The following is a 17,936-nucleotide window of genomic DNA, read 5'->3' as shown; positions in this document are numbered from 1 at the left end:
TTTTTCCGTTGCACTGATTGAGGTGCAGACAAATAACTTACATTTTTTCCAAGTTACAGCATGATTTTCAGACAGCACGCCTCGGAAATAAATAGGGGCAACACCTGCTCGGTGTCTGAAAATCATGCTCCAACTTGGAGAAATTCTTAGTTGTATGTATACTCTTTAGACTAGAGTGTGGCCAACACAAGGAGATGATGGACGGAGCACTGAAACTTTTCAGAGACTCATCCTCAGTCACAGATCTGGGTTTAATCCATCATCGTTCTTTAGCTCACTTTGCCACCCCAGTTCTGACCCAGCCATATCAAATCGGTCTTGACCCTGTTCCTCATGGGAACAGTCCAGCCTGAACTGCCAAGACAGGTCTTCCCTGGACCTGAAACAAGCAACCTGGGACAAGTTTCGGGGTAATACCTCTCATCATCTGATGTAGCTTGAATCCAGTGACAAAGTGAGCAAGGAACCCACATTTGGGCATACCCTGCCAACTTAGGGCGAACACAGCAAACTTCACTTTGCCACTGGATTCAAGCTAGCCTGGCTGATGAGGTGTGTCACCCCGAAACCGGTCCCAGGAAGCTTGTTTCCGGTCCAGGGAGGACCTGGCTTGGCAGTTCGGGCTGGACTGTTCCCATGAGGCACAGGGTCAAGACTGATTTGCATATAGCTGGGTCTGAACTGGGGTGGCGAAGTGAGCTAAAGAATGATGATGGATTCAACCCAGATCTGTGACTGGAGGTGAGCGTCTGAAAAGTTTCAGAGCTCCGTCCATCATCTCCTTGCGTTTACTCTTTAGAGTGTGCCAACGTACAAATATACATGTTCGGCTCCTAAATGAGCCAACGCACCTATTCATGAAACGACCCGAAATAAATATGCATATTTTTTTCCCCAGTTAAAAAAAAAGACCCTAAAGGGACAGAGGTAACTAACTCCCTGTTACAACGGAGGAATAAACTATCAAAGAAAGCGCGAGCCACAGAATGGAAAAACAAGCAAGAAAATTGAGGAGAATTGGTCAGACAGGAACAGCCTGATCTCTATCAGCGTTTGGTCCCAACCAGCGCTGGACAGTAGGGGGGAACACATGGGAGCCCGGTTCTGGCAGCTATTTCTGGGCCCGGACCTGGCATCCGCCCAACCCAGGAAAAAAAATGTTGAATTTGACCTGGTGTCATTATCCAACACCAGGATAAAATTCAGCAGCACCCGCGCATTGTCTGCTTTCAATTTACTCGGAGCAGCAACCTGCAGGTAGAGAGCGGCTTTCTTATTTTATCTTCCATCTAGGCCTACAATAAAGGCATGACTTAAAGAGCGATCAGCCCTTCTTTTATTCAAGTATAATCCTGGCTGGGACCCACCTTGAGCCTAACACATAGATGGAAGGTAAGAAAGGCTAACAGCTAGTTATAAATTCACGAGTACTTAAAAAAAAATATTGGAGGCAGGTTTTCAACTATGTTCAACTACCCCCACCCCTCAGAAAGAGATGTGTATGCACTGTAAGAATGAATGATGTGTCTGTATTTACTTAAATAATGATTTAAATGGGACCTGCTATTTCTTTTATTCTGTGCAACGCTACTCATTCCACTGTAGGGTGTCAAAGCGCTTTACGTCACACGCAGACACAATAAATCATGTGTGTGTAAATGTATGTACAGGAAATGTTACATAAGACAATGAGGATTATAAGGTGTAGGAATCACAGAGTTTCCATACTTTTTGATAAAATGTGTGTTAATAGTGAATCAGAGTTGGACTCGGACAGAAAACACTCCTAGCACTAAATTTAAAGTGGTTCCCTGAAGGCGAGGCAGATAGATGAAAAATTGGCACACGTTTGCAAATTAGGGCAGTTTCATGCTTGCAAAGATAAGCTAAATAGGTGTTTTGCAAAATAAGGATGACTGTATGTAGTTGTGCTTGCTACGGCAATGTTTGTGGTACTCCGAGAAATCGGACAAAAAAATGGGCCACCATACCATAAAAACAGCCCAAAACCAGCTCATACACTGATCAGTCAGAACAGCCTTTGGGGATCTTGCCAGATTGTCCCATAGGCCAATCCAACCCTGGACTGAATGGTCGGAGAAAGACAAGGTCTGGATATAAAACATAATGCAGTGATTGGATAGTCTCTACTAACAAGACTATTACTGCTCAAAGGAACCCTTCTTTGCAATCTTATAATAGCAATAGATAGGGAAAAAAACACTAAGGCTCTCAACCCATGACTTACAGTTTGCATGCTGCTCCTGGATGCCAGTAAATAGATCACTGTACAATATTAGAAGGATTGCAACGTATGAATTGGAAGTAACAAAATCTCAGTGTCAAAAGCAGCAGCCTAATTACCATTCCACATAAAATTCGAATCTGTGATCTACATTTTATACAAATTTCTTTGCAGCAGGCACATTAATACTCCATGCTACTTTAGGAGTCAAAACTGTGACTGGACAAAACACAGAACTCCATAGCAGTGCATTAACCCCCAGTTATCTTACTGCGGTTATAATCACTCAACATAGCTGTGCACACGATGATCGCATTACGTGCCTTAAATCTAAAACGCAGCCTTTTTCTGACCAACTAACTAAGCTAGAACAGATATACTGTCATATTTGTCTTTGTTGCCAATTGTTGACCCCCTTTTGTACCGCCAATTTCTTTGAGGCAGACTTTTTTTTTTTTTTTAAATGCTCAAGTTGACCATCAGGCTGCTTTTTAAACTACTGCTCTCTTAACTACACCCCTTTCATCTACCACACCTACACTCTCCCTCTCTAATTGATGGGTTCCCTGAACAATATTTTTCCCAATTTCAGCACTGGACACATTTATGCAAGAACGTCGCCTATTATTCCACGAGGGTGCCTTCCACATGCTCACCTGGCAACCAGACGGTATAACTAGCTTACCTTAACCTTGCAATTTTAACAGAAGGTGATGCATCACCTCAGAAACATCTTATGGTAAGGGTGGGAGATTCCCCCACAATCCTCCAGTTACCATGCATGACAAGTAAATGAGACAAGATGGACCCCCTCCTGCACTGCACAAGGACTACGCGGCGGAAGTACACAAACTGTTTTAGTGAATGTGAATACAAGTGTTGTCATTCACTAAAATTACCAGCAAAAGGGAAAGAAATTGCGAAATCTTTCCCAAAGTGCAATTCCGTTAATCAGACAACTGACCAAAGGGGTGACACGGGAGGTAACATTGTTTCATTACCCCAGTTCCTGAGATATGTCCTTCAGTTACCCCATAAAACAGCCTCACAATGACCCTGCCCCTGTCCTCCAAGGAAGATAATTTTCCAGGATAGGCAGGTGTTGAGACTTTGGAGAAACGTCCAGCAATATATTAAACCTGTAGCGCAAAAGTATGTGACCGTTTGTGTTTGCAACAGCAATGTGCGATGGGGCCTTAAGAGTCCACGCGCAAACGTATGCACATATGTAGTATTGTACTTTGCGTATCTGTACTTGTTGGGTCTCAGCAAATTATTTCTTTCTATAACTGCTCTACTATACAACATCTCTAAAAGGAAAACAAGAGATGTGACAAAAGCAAACAGTACAAAAGTCCTTTCCTGCTCTAGATCCCCACCACTTCCTGTGGCACCCCTTTGTGTGGTTCAGGGAGTACCAAGGGCTCTAAAACCAGCAGCCACATCTGCTCAGCTTAACCGTGAGTAAAAACAGAAATCATTCCTGCCCCTCGCTGCTCTTTCCCTCTGAATTAGCTACTCGCCCAACCGCATTCCAGGCACACCATTGGAAAAGCGTGTACAGACTTGTATCGACTTGCAAGACGCTCATCAGGTATGTATATTACAAAAAGGCGACTCACGAAGAGCTCAAAGTCTCTGGAAGCAGAGAAGGTATCTATACTCTCTTTGGAAAGGCCATATTTCTTTTTAATTTTTAAAACTTGTTTCGGTCGCATTAACTTCATGGAAGCCCTGCCAACACCATCTCCCATGCTTCTGTGCTTTACCTAAGCCGATTTTTTTTAGGGTCTCGGTTAAAAGCAGATTTATCTGATTCACCAATCTCAGGTTCTCCAAAGAATCCAAACAAAAATTCACAATAAAAATGCAGTTCTACCTACTGGGTTTTCAGCCAGTCCTGTTTCTCTATTGGTCTGTCCCGGTGTCTCAATTAGTGCAAGTTTTCAAAGCTGAAAGAACTTTGTGATCAAATTGTGAAATTGCTTTTTTGATCTTAGTTTGTCTCTTCTGTTTTCTCCCTCCTACTTGTTTCCCTCTCACCTTCCTCTTTTCAAACGTTAATATTTTAATTGTATTGCTTTATAAAATAGGCAAAGTCAAACACCCTGGGCGATTTACAATAAAAAAAAAAACTATTCAAGTGTCATTCACAAGTGGCTTCCAACCCCACGTCATACAGGAGGGTGCAGTGAGTAAGCCCACATCCACTTTCTGTCTTACACTGTGAGCGGCCACAATTGGCCTGATCACGTGCACTGCTGCCTCAAAACGAGTGCACTTCGGTATCCAGGCTGATGTGTTTGCGCTTCCCGGCCACTAACCAAAAGGTTAGTAAACAAACATTGGCAGAACCAATAGGTGTCGCATGTGTCCGCTATTGGCAATGTTTTTTAGTCATGCTGTACAGCAGAGCGGGTGCTATGCAGCAAGGCTAAAACTAATTTTAAAAAATGAAAAACAATGCTAACTGAGATATAGCGCTTTTTAATAAAAAAATTATAAACAAGTGCGGATGAGCAAAACAAAGGGAGGGAAGGAGGGGGAGGACTGGCGAGAGGGGATGGGAGCACCTGGACAAAGGAGGGTGAAAGGTAAGGGCTGGAGGGAAGCACACCGACTACAGAGGGTTGGGGAGACAGTATGTGGACAAGTACAACAGCAATGGAGAGTGGGTGAGGTGCTGCAGACAAGCACATTGACAGAGTTGAGCGAGTGGTGCTGCAGACCAGCAGTCAGACAACAGAGTTGGGTAGGGAGCTAGGGCAAGTAGAGGTTGGGCGGGAGGGACTTGGGGAGAACATGAAGCAGGAAGAAGTACACAAGGAGCCAGCTGAAAAACACTGGTACTCTTGTAGAGTGCTTAAACAACAAGCACTGGCGTTGCCAATAGGTCTCGCAGTAGGAAAGTTTGAGCTATTGGTTGTGTAAATGACAAAGCCCTTTATGTATTCAAAATGATAACAACAGTGAAAGGCATTGTTATTTGCCATTGTAATAGTTCCACCTGTCGTACTGCGCGATCTATTGGCAAGGTGAGTGTTTTTCGTGTGTGAGTGGCGTTGCGTGTGTGAGTGGCGTTGCGTGTGTGAGTGGCGTTGCGTGTGTGAGTGGCGTTGCGTGTGTGAGTGGCGTTGCGTGTGTGAGTGGCGTTGCGTGTGTGAGTGGCGTTGCGTGTGTGAGTGGCGTTGCGTGTGTGAGTGGCGTTGCGTGTGTGAGGCGTTGGGTGTGTGATTTGTGTTGCCTGTGGCAGTGGCGTTGCATGTGGCAGTGGCGTTGCATGTGGCAGTGGCGTTGCATGTGGCAGTGGCGTTGCATGTGGCAGTGGCGTTGCATGTGGCAGTGGCGTTGCATGTGGCAGTGGCGTTGCATGTGGCAGTGGCGTTGCATGTGGCAGTGGCGTTGCATGTGGCAGTGGCGTTGCATGTGGCAGTGGCGTTGCATGTGGCAGTGGCGTTGCATGTGGCAGTGGCGTTGCATGTGGCAGTGGCGTTGCATGTGGCAGTGGCGTTGCATGTGTGAGTGGCGTTGCATGTGTGAGTGGCGTTGCATGTGTGAGTGGCGTTGCATGTGTGAGTGGCGTTGCATGTGTGAGTGGCGTTGCATGTGTGAGTGGCGTTGCATGTGTGAGTGGCGTTGCATGTGTGAGTGGCGTTGCATGTGTGAGTGGCGTTGCATGTGTGAGTGGCGTTGCATGTGTGAGTGGCGTTGCATGTGTGAGTGGCGTTGCATGTGTGAGTGGCGTTGCATGTGTGAGTGGCGTTGCATGTGTGAGTGGCGTTGCATGTGTGAGTGGCGTTGCATGTGTGAGTGGCGTTGCATGTGTGAGTGGCGTTGCATGTGTGAGTGGCGTTGCATGTGTGAGTGGCGTTGCATGTGTGAGTGGCGTTGCATGTGTGAGTGGCGTTGCATGTGTGAGTGGCGTTGCATGTGTGAGTGGCGTTGCATGTGTGAGTGGCGTTGCATGTGTGAGTGGCGTTGCATGTGTGAGTGGCGTTGCATGTGTGAGTGGCGTTGCATGTGTGAGTGGCGTTGCATGTGTGAGTGGCGTTGCATGTGTGAGTGGCGTTGCATGTGTGAGTGGCGTTGCATGTGTGAGTGGCGTTGCATGTGTGAGTGGCGTTGCATGTGTGAGTGGCGTTGCATGTGTGAGTGGCGTTGCATGTGTGAGTGGCGTTGCATGTGTGAGTGGCGTTGCATGTGTGAGTGGCGTTGCATGTGTGAGTGGCGTTGCATGTGTGAGTGGCGTTGCATGTGTGAGTGGCGTTGCATGTGTGAGTGGCGTTGCATGTGTGAGTGGCGTTGCATGTGTGAGTGGCGTTGCATGTGTGAGTGGCGTTGCATGTGTGAGTGGCGTTGCATGTGTGAGTGGCGTTGCATGTGTGAGTGGCGTTGCATGTGTGAGTGGCGTTGCATGTGTGAGTGGCGTTGCATGTGTGAGTGGCGTTGCATGTGTGAGTGGCGTTGCATGTGTGAGTGGCGTTGCATGTGTGAGTGGCGTTGCATGTGTGAGTGGCGTTGCATGTGTGAGTGGCGTTGCATGTGTGAGTGGCGTTGCATGTGTGAGTGGCGTTGCATGTGTGAGTGGCGTTGCATGTGTGAGTGGCGTTGCATGTGTGAGTGGCGTTGCATGTGTGAGTGGCGTTGCATGTGTGAGTGGCGTTGCATGTGTGAGTGGCGTTGCATGTGTGAGTGGCGTTGCATGTGTGAGTGGCGTTGCATGTGTGAGTGGCGTTGCATGTGTGAGTGGCGTTGCATGTGTGAGTGGCGTTGCATGTGTGAGTGGCGTTGCATGTGTGAGTGGCGTTGCATGTGTGAGTGGCGTTGCATGTGTGAGTGGCGTTGCATGTGTGAGTGGCGTTGCATGTGTGAGTGGCGTTGCATGTGTGAGTGGCGTTGCATGTGTGAGTGGCGTTGCATGTGTGAGTGGCGTTGCATGTGTGAGTGGCGTTGCATGTGTGAGTGGCGTTGCATGTGTGAGTGGCGTTGCATGTGTGAGTGGCGTTGCATGTGTGAGTGGCGTTGCATGTGTGAGTGGCGTTGCATGTGTGAGTGGCGTTGCATGTGTGAGTGGCGTTGCATGTGTGAGTGGCGTTGCATGTGTGAGTGGCGTTGCATGTGTGAGTGGCGTTGCATGTGTGAGTGGCGTTGCATGTGTGAGTGGCGTTGCATGTGTGAGTGGCGTTGCATGTGTGAGTGGCGTTGCATGTGTGAGTGGCGTTGCATGTGTGAGTGGCGTTGCATGTGTGAGTGGCGTTGCATGTGTGAGTGGCGTTGCATGTGTGAGTGGCGTTGCATGTGTGAGTGGCGTTGCATGTGTGAGTGGCGTTGCATGTGTGAGTGGCGTTGCATGTGTGAGTGGCGTTGCATGTGTGAGTGGCGTTGCATGTGTGAGTGGCGTTGCATGTGTGAGTGGCGTTGCATGTGTGAGTGGCGTTGCATGTGTGAGTGGCGTTGCATGTGTGAGTGGCGTTGCATGTGTGAGTGGCGTTGCATGTGTGAGTGGCGTTGCATGTGTGAGTGGCGTTGCATGTGTGAGTGGCGTTGCATGTGTGAGTGGCGTTGCATGTGTGAGTGGCGTTGCATGTGTGAGTGGCGTTGCATGTGTGAGTGGCGTTGCATGTGTGAGTGGCGTTGCATGTGTGAGTGGCGTTGCATGTGTGAGTGGCGTTGCATGTGTGAGTGGCGTTGCATGTGTGAGTGGCGTTGCATGTGTGAGTGGCGTTGCATGTGTGAGTGGCGTTGCATGTGTGAGTGGCGTTGCATGTGTGAGTGGCGTTGCATGTGTGAGTGGCGTTGCATGTGTGAGTGGCGTTGCATGTGTGAGTGGCGTTGCATGTGTGAGTGGCGTTGCATGTGTGAGTGGCGTTGCATGTGTGAGTGGCGTTGCATGTGTGAGTGGCGTTGCATGTGTGAGTGGCGTTGCATGTGTGAGTGGCGTTGCATGTGTGAGTGGCGTTGCATGTGTGAGTGGCGTTGCATGTGTGAGTGGCGTTGCATGTGTGAGTGGCGTTGCATGTGTGAGTGGCGTTGCATGTGTGAGTGGCGTTGCATGTGTGAGTGGCGTTGCATGTGTGAGTGGCGTTGCATGTGTGAGTGGCGTTGCATGTGTGAGTGGCGTTGCCTGTGTGAGTGGCGTTGCCTGTGTGAGTGGCGTTGCCTGTGTGAGTGGCGTTTTGCATGTGTGAGTGGCGTTGCCTGTGTGAGTGGCGTTGCCTGTGTGAGTGGCGTTGCCTGTGTGAGTGGCGTTGCCTGTGTGAGTGGCGTTGCCTGTGTGAGTGGCGTTGCCTGTGTGAGTGGCGTTGCCTGTGTGAGTGTGGTTGGCAGTGTGAGTGGCGTTGCATGTGAGTTCGCAGAGTGCCTAAGAGCATGATATTAAAGTAGGCAAAGAAGGACTGGGTATAGTTATTTGAGATGGAGGTAATGTTTTTTTAAACTATGTAATAAGTATTTGAGTTTGTGTGAGATTAATTTGAAGTTGGCAACTTTGAAGTGTTTCATGTATTTTTGATAGTAGCTGAGAAGCAGGTTTTGCAGTCTGGGCGGGGCTTTGCTTCAGATTTTGAGGAGAGCAAAAACTATGAATGAGATTATTTCCCTTAAGTTTGGAGAGAAGAGAACCCACACTTTTGTGATTGCATGTATGCAACAATATAAACAATTAGAATGGAGGAGTACAGACAACCGATGAGGAGCAATTGTTAATTTTACATTTGAACCAGATAAAGTTATGATGGCAGCAGCAATAGCAAGATGGAATAAAGGAGTCCAGGGTGACTTGGAGGGATTCAAAGCTCATTCAGACATCAGCATGGCTGTATGTTACTTGAGGGCCACCCAGTGGAATACATGGTTAATGGCTGCCACAGTAGGCCCTCTTCCTCAAGGGCTTGGCTAGGCCCTGATGAAGCCGGGAGTAGACCGCGGAGCTCTGCCCTAGGAATCCACCAGAATCCTGAGTCCAAGCCTCACTAAACCCTTGATGGAACAGCAGTGGAAGAGCCCCAGAGCAAGTAATATAGGCCTTGGGGGAGTGTCGTGCCGCAGATTGCGAGAAAAGCGGGATTAGGTAAAGGAAGATCCCGGGAGGCCGCAGACAAAATGGCGCCCCGCCATGCAGAACGAGTGCTGAAGTCGAGAGCCCGCGGGCAGAGTACTCAGTGACATCGGAGGCGTGGAGACGGCGCAATCACAGCAGCGAAGGCGGGCTGCAGGGAGTGCACTGGATGTCTGAGTCCAGAGGTAATAACGGGGGTAGGGATTCCAGATATCCCCAAGACGCGCAAGTATAGGAAGAGCTGAGGAGGTTGTGATGAATGGGAGAACGCGAGTGGTGCTTGAAATGGAGAGGTGTTGCAGGTGAGCTGGAGCAACCACAGGCCTGAGAGAACTCATGGCCCTGCCTGCCACGCTCTGCAGCCCGAAACAGTGCAGGGATCACAAAGAAGGCGCAAGTGAATAACAGTCGGAAGAGGAGCCTAGGAGCAGAAATAGAGACTCTGCCGTAGGATAGCAGGAGCTGCAAAGTGCACAGGACGGCGGTGGTGAGGGGCCTTCAGCAGTTCAGGTGGGAGGCGACTCCGCAAGTGGAGGACTGACCTTCATCCGGAGGGATGAGAGGGGGCACAATACAAGACTGTAGTGCAGCCTGCGGAGGGGGATAGTGGGAAGCGCCCCAGGGCCAACGATTGCAGTCGCATGCTGGTAAAGCATGGAGAACCCCGGAGAAAGAGACTGTGGAGGGGAGTGAGAGGGCCCACGACAAGCTCACACAAAGAAGGCGCAAGTGAATAACGTAGTCGGAAGAGGAGCCTAGGAGCAGAAATAGAGACTCTGCCGTAGGATAGCAGGAGCTGCAAAGTGCACAGGACGGCGGTGGTGAGGGGCCTTCAGCAGTTCAGGTGGGAGGCGACTCCGCAAGTGGAGGACTGACCTTCATCCGGAGGGATGAGAGGGGGCACAATACAAGACTGTAGTGCAGCCTGCGGAGGGGGATAGTGGGAAGCGCCCCAGGGCCAACGATTGCAGTCGCATGCTGGTAAAGCATGGAGAACCCCGGAGAAAGAGACTGTGGAGGGGAGTGAGAGGGCCCACGACAAGCTCAAGATACAGACCGGGGAAACGGGTAATGAAGGAGACAATTCAGACACCATACCGGCCAGTGCGAGAATGGACGGAGTGGAGTGTGAAATTGGAGAACGTGATGGTGGGAGACCCAGTGTGAGCCCCAGGCATCAACGGAGGAAGGGCCAGGCTGAGTGGGCTGGACGGGTCCGGAAAACACAGGAGGTTTGAGGGAAGCATCGGGTGGAGCTCCCTGGTGGGACTGAGGAGTGCAGAAAGAGACAGGGGGCTGCCAACCATCCCCCATCCAACGTCCAACCAACAGGGAGGTGAGGCCGTTGGCGAATATGGGCAGGCAGATTACGAGGGAAGCCGGATGGGGGCGGGAAAGCCTGGTGGGAGGCGTGAACGCCGGATGGGGGCGGGAAAGCCTGGTGGGAGGCGTGAATGCGCGAGGGGAGGCAGGCGGATTGGGAGAGAAGCCTGATGGGGGCGGGAGAGCCTGGTGGGTGGGCGTGAATAAGGGGAGGACTGGGCTGGGCTTGCATGCGATGCGCGTGCATGTACACGGGCACTGCATGAAAACCGCGGGGCTGAAAGCCCTTTGGTTTGAAGATGTTTTCGCCACATGAATTCTCGCTACGCTCGACGCGCTTGCGCGCATCGATAGGTCGCGAGACCTAAAGAAGAAATTTGCGCCTGAAAAAGCAAATAAAGGAAGGACCAAGTAATGTGTCCATGCTTCAGGAGAGCGAGAAACCCACAAAGAGGAAGGAACCCTAGGAAAGCTGACTAATAAGAAGCATGCAAATGAGCATGACAGTGAGGCCAACCAAAGGTAATCACTGGGCCCCTTCTAAACCCCCTGTAAGTTAATAAAAAGTTCTTGTAGGAGACAATGCATGCACTGCCTTAGGTAATACCTAAAACTATGCTACTGAGTGCAGGACACTATCGTACACTCAGGGGCATAATGCCAGATATAAGGGAAACAAGAAGGAGATATATCACTCGACTAAAATAACTCCTTTTACAAACACAGAAAAGACACCCCAGCTGCCATGAAGACTATAATACCCAATCCTTTAAAACGAAAAAAGTGGTACCAAAGACCTCTTCAAAGCTTTGTGATGGCACAACAATCAGATGCCTGAATCTCCGGCACCATCCGAAAGAAAAATAAATGCCATCTAAACATTCTTCATGTAGCAAAATTGGCAAAGTAAGGCACACTAACAATTTAGGATTTTGAGAGCTCTACTGAATTCTACTAAATACCTTCAACATCCACATTCCCATGTTCATGTCTGCCCCCACCGGTTAATTCAAAACAATTCCACCTTAGTGAGTGGAATGTTGTAAGACATTAGCCCTTCGGCCTCGGGTTTTATTAGTAAATAAAGAACCTGTCCTCCGTCACAAGATCTCAACTGCAGCTCGAGTATATACCTAGTGTAGAGGGCTTTTAACAACCTTGGCACCCGGATATCATGCTTTGATAGAGAAAACCAAAATGTGGACCATTTCCTCTATCACATCCAGCTATGCTTCCAAACGTAACAACTTTGGCTTTCCAATCCTCAAAGACCACTTAGAAATTCTGCCCTCGCTCTGCACTGCCACAGAAAAGGTTGAAATCCTCTGCAAAACACCTGCTGACCCACTTTCTCCTAGTGAGCACTGACAATGTCTCAGAGCAACAAGGTGCTTTACACACATCCTTAAAATCAGGCACGTTTCGCTCTTACTAAAGACATCTCACCTTAACTAGCAACCACCACCCTTCACCCACTCCTTGGGGGAAAATAAACCTGAAAAAAAGAAAATTACATAACCCCAGGGTCATCATGTAACTATAAAGTGCTGCACAACTATATTTTGCTAATTAGCACCTTTTCAGCCTGGCTGATACACAAATGAAGAACACTGAGTGTTAATGTCCAAGTCGTGGATTACATTCTAGCCTTCAGGCAGTGACAACTCTTTCTGACCTGTTCTCTGCATTGGATAGGAGGGGAATACAATATCGGCCAGGCAACACTCTGCGAAGGAATGGGGATCAATGGAACTGGTTGTTATTGCTTTCTTCTTTACTAATAGACAGGCATCAATACAAGCAGCTAACCACAGATCATATTTCTCTGTGTTAACTGCTGGGTCTCTTAAAGCTCAAGTGTGGTACAGCTTAATTCTATCATTTATAGTTTTGGACTCGGACATGGAACCATCAGGCCCCCTTCTGTAAAATCAAGGATTTGCCATACAGCCATAGCTGAAGCGACATCTAAGAATGACAGCCTTCAACTCCAATCATGTCTGTGATACAAAGCAAGTATAAGAGACGTATACACAACTGAACCTATTTAAGAAGAGGTGGTCCCCATGTCTAGTGGCATCCCGGAATGAAATGTAACACCATGACTCAACAGAAGCAATCCTGAATGTTTCTCCCAAACCAATCCTCCCTGTGCAAAATCCATGGGCTACCACTTTGACATTCACTGTAGCTTCAAGGCGCAAGTGACAACAAATGGCACTGACAGCCTTGATTTAGCCCCAAGGGTGCAGCTAGGCTTATTTCACAACAGTCTAAAAGCGCTTGTTACTATCACAAACATCTATGTAACATTGAGGGTGAACACTTCTTGCTGCTTTTGGAACCTCCCCAACCCCGCCAGCCATCAACACTACAAGCAGAATCACATTCTGTCTCCATAGTCAAACAACAAAGCAATCAGGCTGTACCACCCTACCTTGACATATACACCTGGGCTCACAATTCAAACATGTTCCTTGATCAATGTGACCGGGACAACGTAGAAACCCCATACTCTCGGATGAGCACTTTATCTCTGAAACCTCCTGTAGCACTAGAAACTAAGGCACAGCAGGTCCCTTCCCATCGCCAGAAACTACAAGAAGAAAACTCACAACAGGGTTTGTCGAGCTACATCCCAAAAGGCTACATATGGCTGTCCTGTTACTTTGCCTTTTCCTTCTCTCTGCGATTCATGACAAAGCTAGAAATGGATCTTTGCACAACATGTATTGCCCTCGCCATTATTTTGATCTTCACCCTGGTGTAAACAACGCTTTGCAGCTGCCAATAATGACTATTCCTTGAGTATCGAGCATATCTACTCTTTGTCTATTAAATATGAACTGCGCCTTCTCAAGAACATAAACCCTTCACGGCATAGAGCCATATCCCCACCCGAAGCCCAGGACACCGCTTACTCCCATTCAATAAATTCAATGTAATCTGATGATGCATTATATATTTTGTTTCAACAGACCTATATTTTCGAGCACTGTATAAAAAGTGGTGCTTTTATGCCTTAGTACTAATTAGATTGGCCCCAGAAGGATTAATGGCTCTCTCAAGCTCCTTACGCATGCATACAAGGCCCTCCACAACATTGGACCAGCATACCTAAACAACCACCTTTCCTTCCACGCACCTAAGAGACACCTCCTGTCAGCTGATGTCTCTCTGTCCACAATCCCACACATCTACAAGAACAAAGCGAAGAGGAATGTTCTTCTCCCCCTCCACCTGCGGCAAGTCCCTACATTGCTCCAGTTCAGGAAGGACCTCAAGACCTGGGTCTTATGATGACCCCCAGCAATCAACAGAGCCGCCCCCCTTCCCCCCTCCCTAGCGCCTTGAGACCTTTGCGAGTGAGAAGCTGCGCTTTACCAACCCTGAATGATTGATTGTTCTCCTGGTGATGCAGGTTACACACCATTCTCAGGAGCAGAAGAATAATCCACAAATTTGTTGCCCAGCAATTTAAATCCATCACTTGGCGAGACATCTCTGCAACAGAAGCATAGCCCGCTGAGCTACCCCGCTGGAACTGCAACCTGTGACTAAAGCTGCACACAGGCCTCTACAGTCATCATACTGGGCTACCTTAACAAATGTGCAGTGGCAAAAGCTCTCCCTGTGAGAGCTTCACAAGCTTTTAGCGCTCCTTGTCAACCGCTGACTCACAGTTCCCCACTTCCTCTGCTGCGTCCAAGGCATTTCATGTTGGCCACAATTTCATCACAGTCTACAAATACAACTTCTTGATAGGCTGCAGTTCCGCGTTAAAGACATGCGAAGAAAATAGCAATCCGATTACGGGGTGCTATGATTAAATTCGCACAGATCATTCTATATTTCATAATCAGTGCTGCATGAAGCACCGTACAATACAATGAACTTTAGGAGGGCCCACTCAACCTTTCATGCTTCTGAAATGAAGAAATAAAAAAGGATCAATGGAGGTGGGAAGTAGGGACTACAAACTCATCGTGTGAAAGTGACAATGGAAGAGTTAGCTTGTGGGCTGTGCTATTTTTCCTGGATTTCATTTCAAGTCAAACCAAAAGTTTGTTCTTCCCTGTAGGGTAGTTTCCCTCAAGTTAAATCCCACAAATATTTGGGTGAACTGGGTAATAGGGGAAAAATGCATTCAGGGCAAAAGGACTGCAACGTGAAGCAACTTCAGCGTGTCACTCAGGTAAAAAGAGTGGAATCTGGGATAGTTCGGACAACGGGCAGAAAAACACTCGGGGAACATTCCTAGCTCTCGGACCAAAACACCATTTCCGGGTTACAGGGAGACAGTGAAACCTTCGCTTCGACGTTTCGCAAGGGGGGAAAGGGGTATTTCTGCTGATCTAGTATTTTAGAGGTTGTGTTGTGTGTGTGTGGGGGGGGGGGCGGGGGGGGGGGGGGGGGGGGGGAGTACTTAACCCTGAATTATTAACACCTCGGCACTATTTTACAACTTGTGGATAGACTCCAACTCCACCCTTGCCGGCACCTGCATGCTCTCGGATGGAATGTTCCTGAATTCACCGGCTCGTGGGATACCTTTCGTTCTCCCCCTCGGTCGAGAAGAGGTCCACCCTACAGAAAAGCGAGAGGGGCCCGCCCACCTCACTGAGGGAAATGTCCCTCTGAAAGGTGAAACAACAAATCCTCTCTGGAGTAAAATGCTCTACGCTCACCTGGCGAGGAGGTAGATCTCTCTCTGGTGAGACCCACTCTCCTTCAGGTGAGATATTTTACACACCTGAGGTAGCTCGCCATCCACATAGGCACCTAAACTGTCTGCAGGGTGACACTTTCCTACCCGTCTGTAAACTGGGGGTCCGTCTGTGCGCCGAGACAGACAGACCTCACCCTTCTCAAATTATTGCACACACCCTCTAAACCTTTATTTTTTTTCAAGTCAATTCCTTCTAAACCGTGCCAATAACATTAAAGACAGATGGAACTGTCCGAAATCTCCTGCTGCAAAGGATCGATAAATTATTTAGGAAGCAGAATTTCCGATTAGACGCGGTGCAGAAAGCTTCCTCAAAACGAACTTTTTTAAAATGATTTGACGTTTCCTTTTTAGGAAGAAACGTGCACGTATATCGCATTTTAGCAATTGATTCGACTTTAACTAAGCAATGATTCGTCTGAATCAGAAAGTAATCCCAGATATCCCATTTCATTCGGACGTGGATGACGTCCAGCCCGGCACTCATTCTCAAATCTTGAGTTCTACTTAAATATGTGGCCTCCTGCTGCAAAACACTTTTAGTTTTGGGATCTTACAACCACTCTACGTATAGAGTACGCTAAGATTCCTGAACGTAAATACAAAAAGCATGCTTTTATTGATGTTGACGCTGGTTATTCTAAATGTATTGTCATATAGTCTTTAAATTAAGCCAAATAAGATTTTAATAATACATCGAGACGAAATAAAGGGCATCTCACAAGCTGACTAAGGTTGAAAGAGTTAAAGTTTTGTAAGTTAAGTCATCAAAGCTAAACACACACACACACACACACACTCTCTCTCTCTCTCATTAGTGTTAAGTGCACAACTCCCACACAATTTCACACCGTGAGCATTCTGCGCGTTCCAGGTTGGAATCACACCAGTACTGATTCACCCTTTCAACCCCACAGTTGAAAGACTCACTTCACAACCCGAACGGTATTTTGCATAAACAGGTGGTAAAAAATGTCAGCTCAGTGAGCAGTCTGCAAATCACCGGTTCGAATCCTTGTAGGGCAGATACTCCCTTTCGACAGCACAGTCAACTACAAAAGCATAACAACATGTTGCACAATGGGAAGGTGACAGTAATATATTTGACAGCAGCCTGTACATCACAAGTTATAGCCCCAACAGATGCTCCCTTTCAACGTCCACGGTGGGGTAAATACGAGCACCAACTAAGGTGAGTGGGAACAGTTACACCTTTTATTTAAGAAGCTAAAAAAGCTTACACGAGGCAGAAAATACTGTAAAAATATACAATTCTTTCTCAATAAAGAGCACATAACCCAGTTGCAATGTATGATTTTGGCAACTAATTTTACGCTCAGCCGTGGTTCCCTACATAACGTTATCTGCCTACATCGGTAAAGATTGGGGAAAACAAAAATTCAACATAAAGCGCTTAAAAACTGGACATCAACAGTATATGAAGAGAGAAAGAAGATACAGGGAGGCTGCAGCAGGAGGCGAGATGAAGAAAGGTAAGAAAGAAAAGAGGGACGAAAACGGATAAAATTAGATGAAAACATGTATTTCCGGTAGTTGTGCATTGCAATGCTTTTTAAACAGCACCTGCTATTTACTTTGAAAAGAACTGGTTCAGAATATTTGAGAAATGTAGGAGGGAGGAAACCGGGTGGTGGCACTCTGATTATAAATGCACAAACAGGCACCAGCCTCTGCACTTCCTGCTTCTGGGAAGCTTCTGCTTTTTTTCAAGTAAAGTTGCAAAGCTTCACTAGGCTAGGCACTGTGACCCGACAGCCCTCTCCAGACACTTACCCCAGTGCCATTGTCGCAGACAATCACTTTCCTTCCCTGGCTATCCATGCTCTGCTTGCCCCCTTGATCACCGCTGGCGCCTCTTCTAAGCTGGTTGCCTCGCCCTGGTCCTGGCAGAGCTGCTTCCTCCCTGCCTGCCACAGGAGGAAATGAGGTGGGCGGGGCCGAGTCAGGCAGCTCGAGACCGAGGCTAGTCGTAACATCCTGGGCTGGGCTCAGATGGTAAGGGAACAGGAAACCGAGCTAGAAAACACGGTGCGCGCGTAACAAAAACCCGAGAAATATTGCGACGTCTTTTTGCAAAGTAGACTCCAAGGCTATAACAGATGGGAGGGCGAAAAAGTAAACAAGCGGTAGTGGAAATCGCCGTAGCTAGCAATTTATATTCCGGGCAAAGCCAATAAGTCTGGCTTGCATTTTTATTCCTGCTTTCCGTAGTGAAAAAACAAAGAAACCAGTTGTTTTCTGTATACAATGCATCTTTGAGCTAAATACTTTAGTATCAAAACACACGGATTCGGTGTTTGCGTGCACATTTTTTAGGTTTCACCTGCACAGTGCTTGCAATGTGCTTGTGAAATCTATCTTCTAATTTGATATATCTTAAAAGAGGCTAATATCCCGCCTTCACTTCTTATTTGTCCGTGGGCTTGTCACTTTAGTTTTCCTTTGTTTCTATTGATTGAGCATTGTATTTCCTGTACCAATGCTTTTTTGTTGTTGGCACTCTTCTTTTATCAATTTCCCAAGGACTGAATCCTCATTCTCATCCGCCTCGATGGGTAGAA

The 17,936-nt window shown here is 47.7% G+C and overlaps 1 protein-coding gene across 2 annotated transcripts in view; it reads right to left on the bottom strand.

The window, feature by feature from the left end:
* LOC147692265 (actin-related protein 2-like) overlaps nucleotides 1–17,302 on the bottom strand; it is a 201,195-nt gene extending 183,893 nt beyond the window's left edge. Inside the window, exon 1 of one of the 2 annotated variants that reach the window (XR_015300016.1) lies at nucleotides 17,149–17,297. Coding sequence is in view for 1 of the 2 variants with exons in the window: in XM_086938523.1 (XP_086794649.1) it covers nucleotides 17,149–17,196 (48 nt within the window). In the remaining variant the exon portion in view is untranslated. Of the gene's footprint in view, nucleotides 1–17,148 lie in introns of both variants that reach the window. The other variant, XM_086938523.1, reaches the window with a different exon arrangement.
* Between the last annotated feature and the right edge of the window lie 634 nt (nucleotides 17,303–17,936).

The sequence above is a fragment of the Lissotriton vulgaris genome, chromosome 9, assembly GCF_964263255.1.
Source record: "Lissotriton vulgaris chromosome 9, aLisVul1.2, whole genome shotgun sequence".
Classification (NCBI taxonomy): Eukaryota; Metazoa; Chordata; class Amphibia; order Caudata; family Salamandridae; genus Lissotriton; species Lissotriton vulgaris.
The sequence above is the reverse complement of the archived record's forward strand: the minus strand, read 5'-3'. Positions and strand labels throughout refer to the sequence as shown.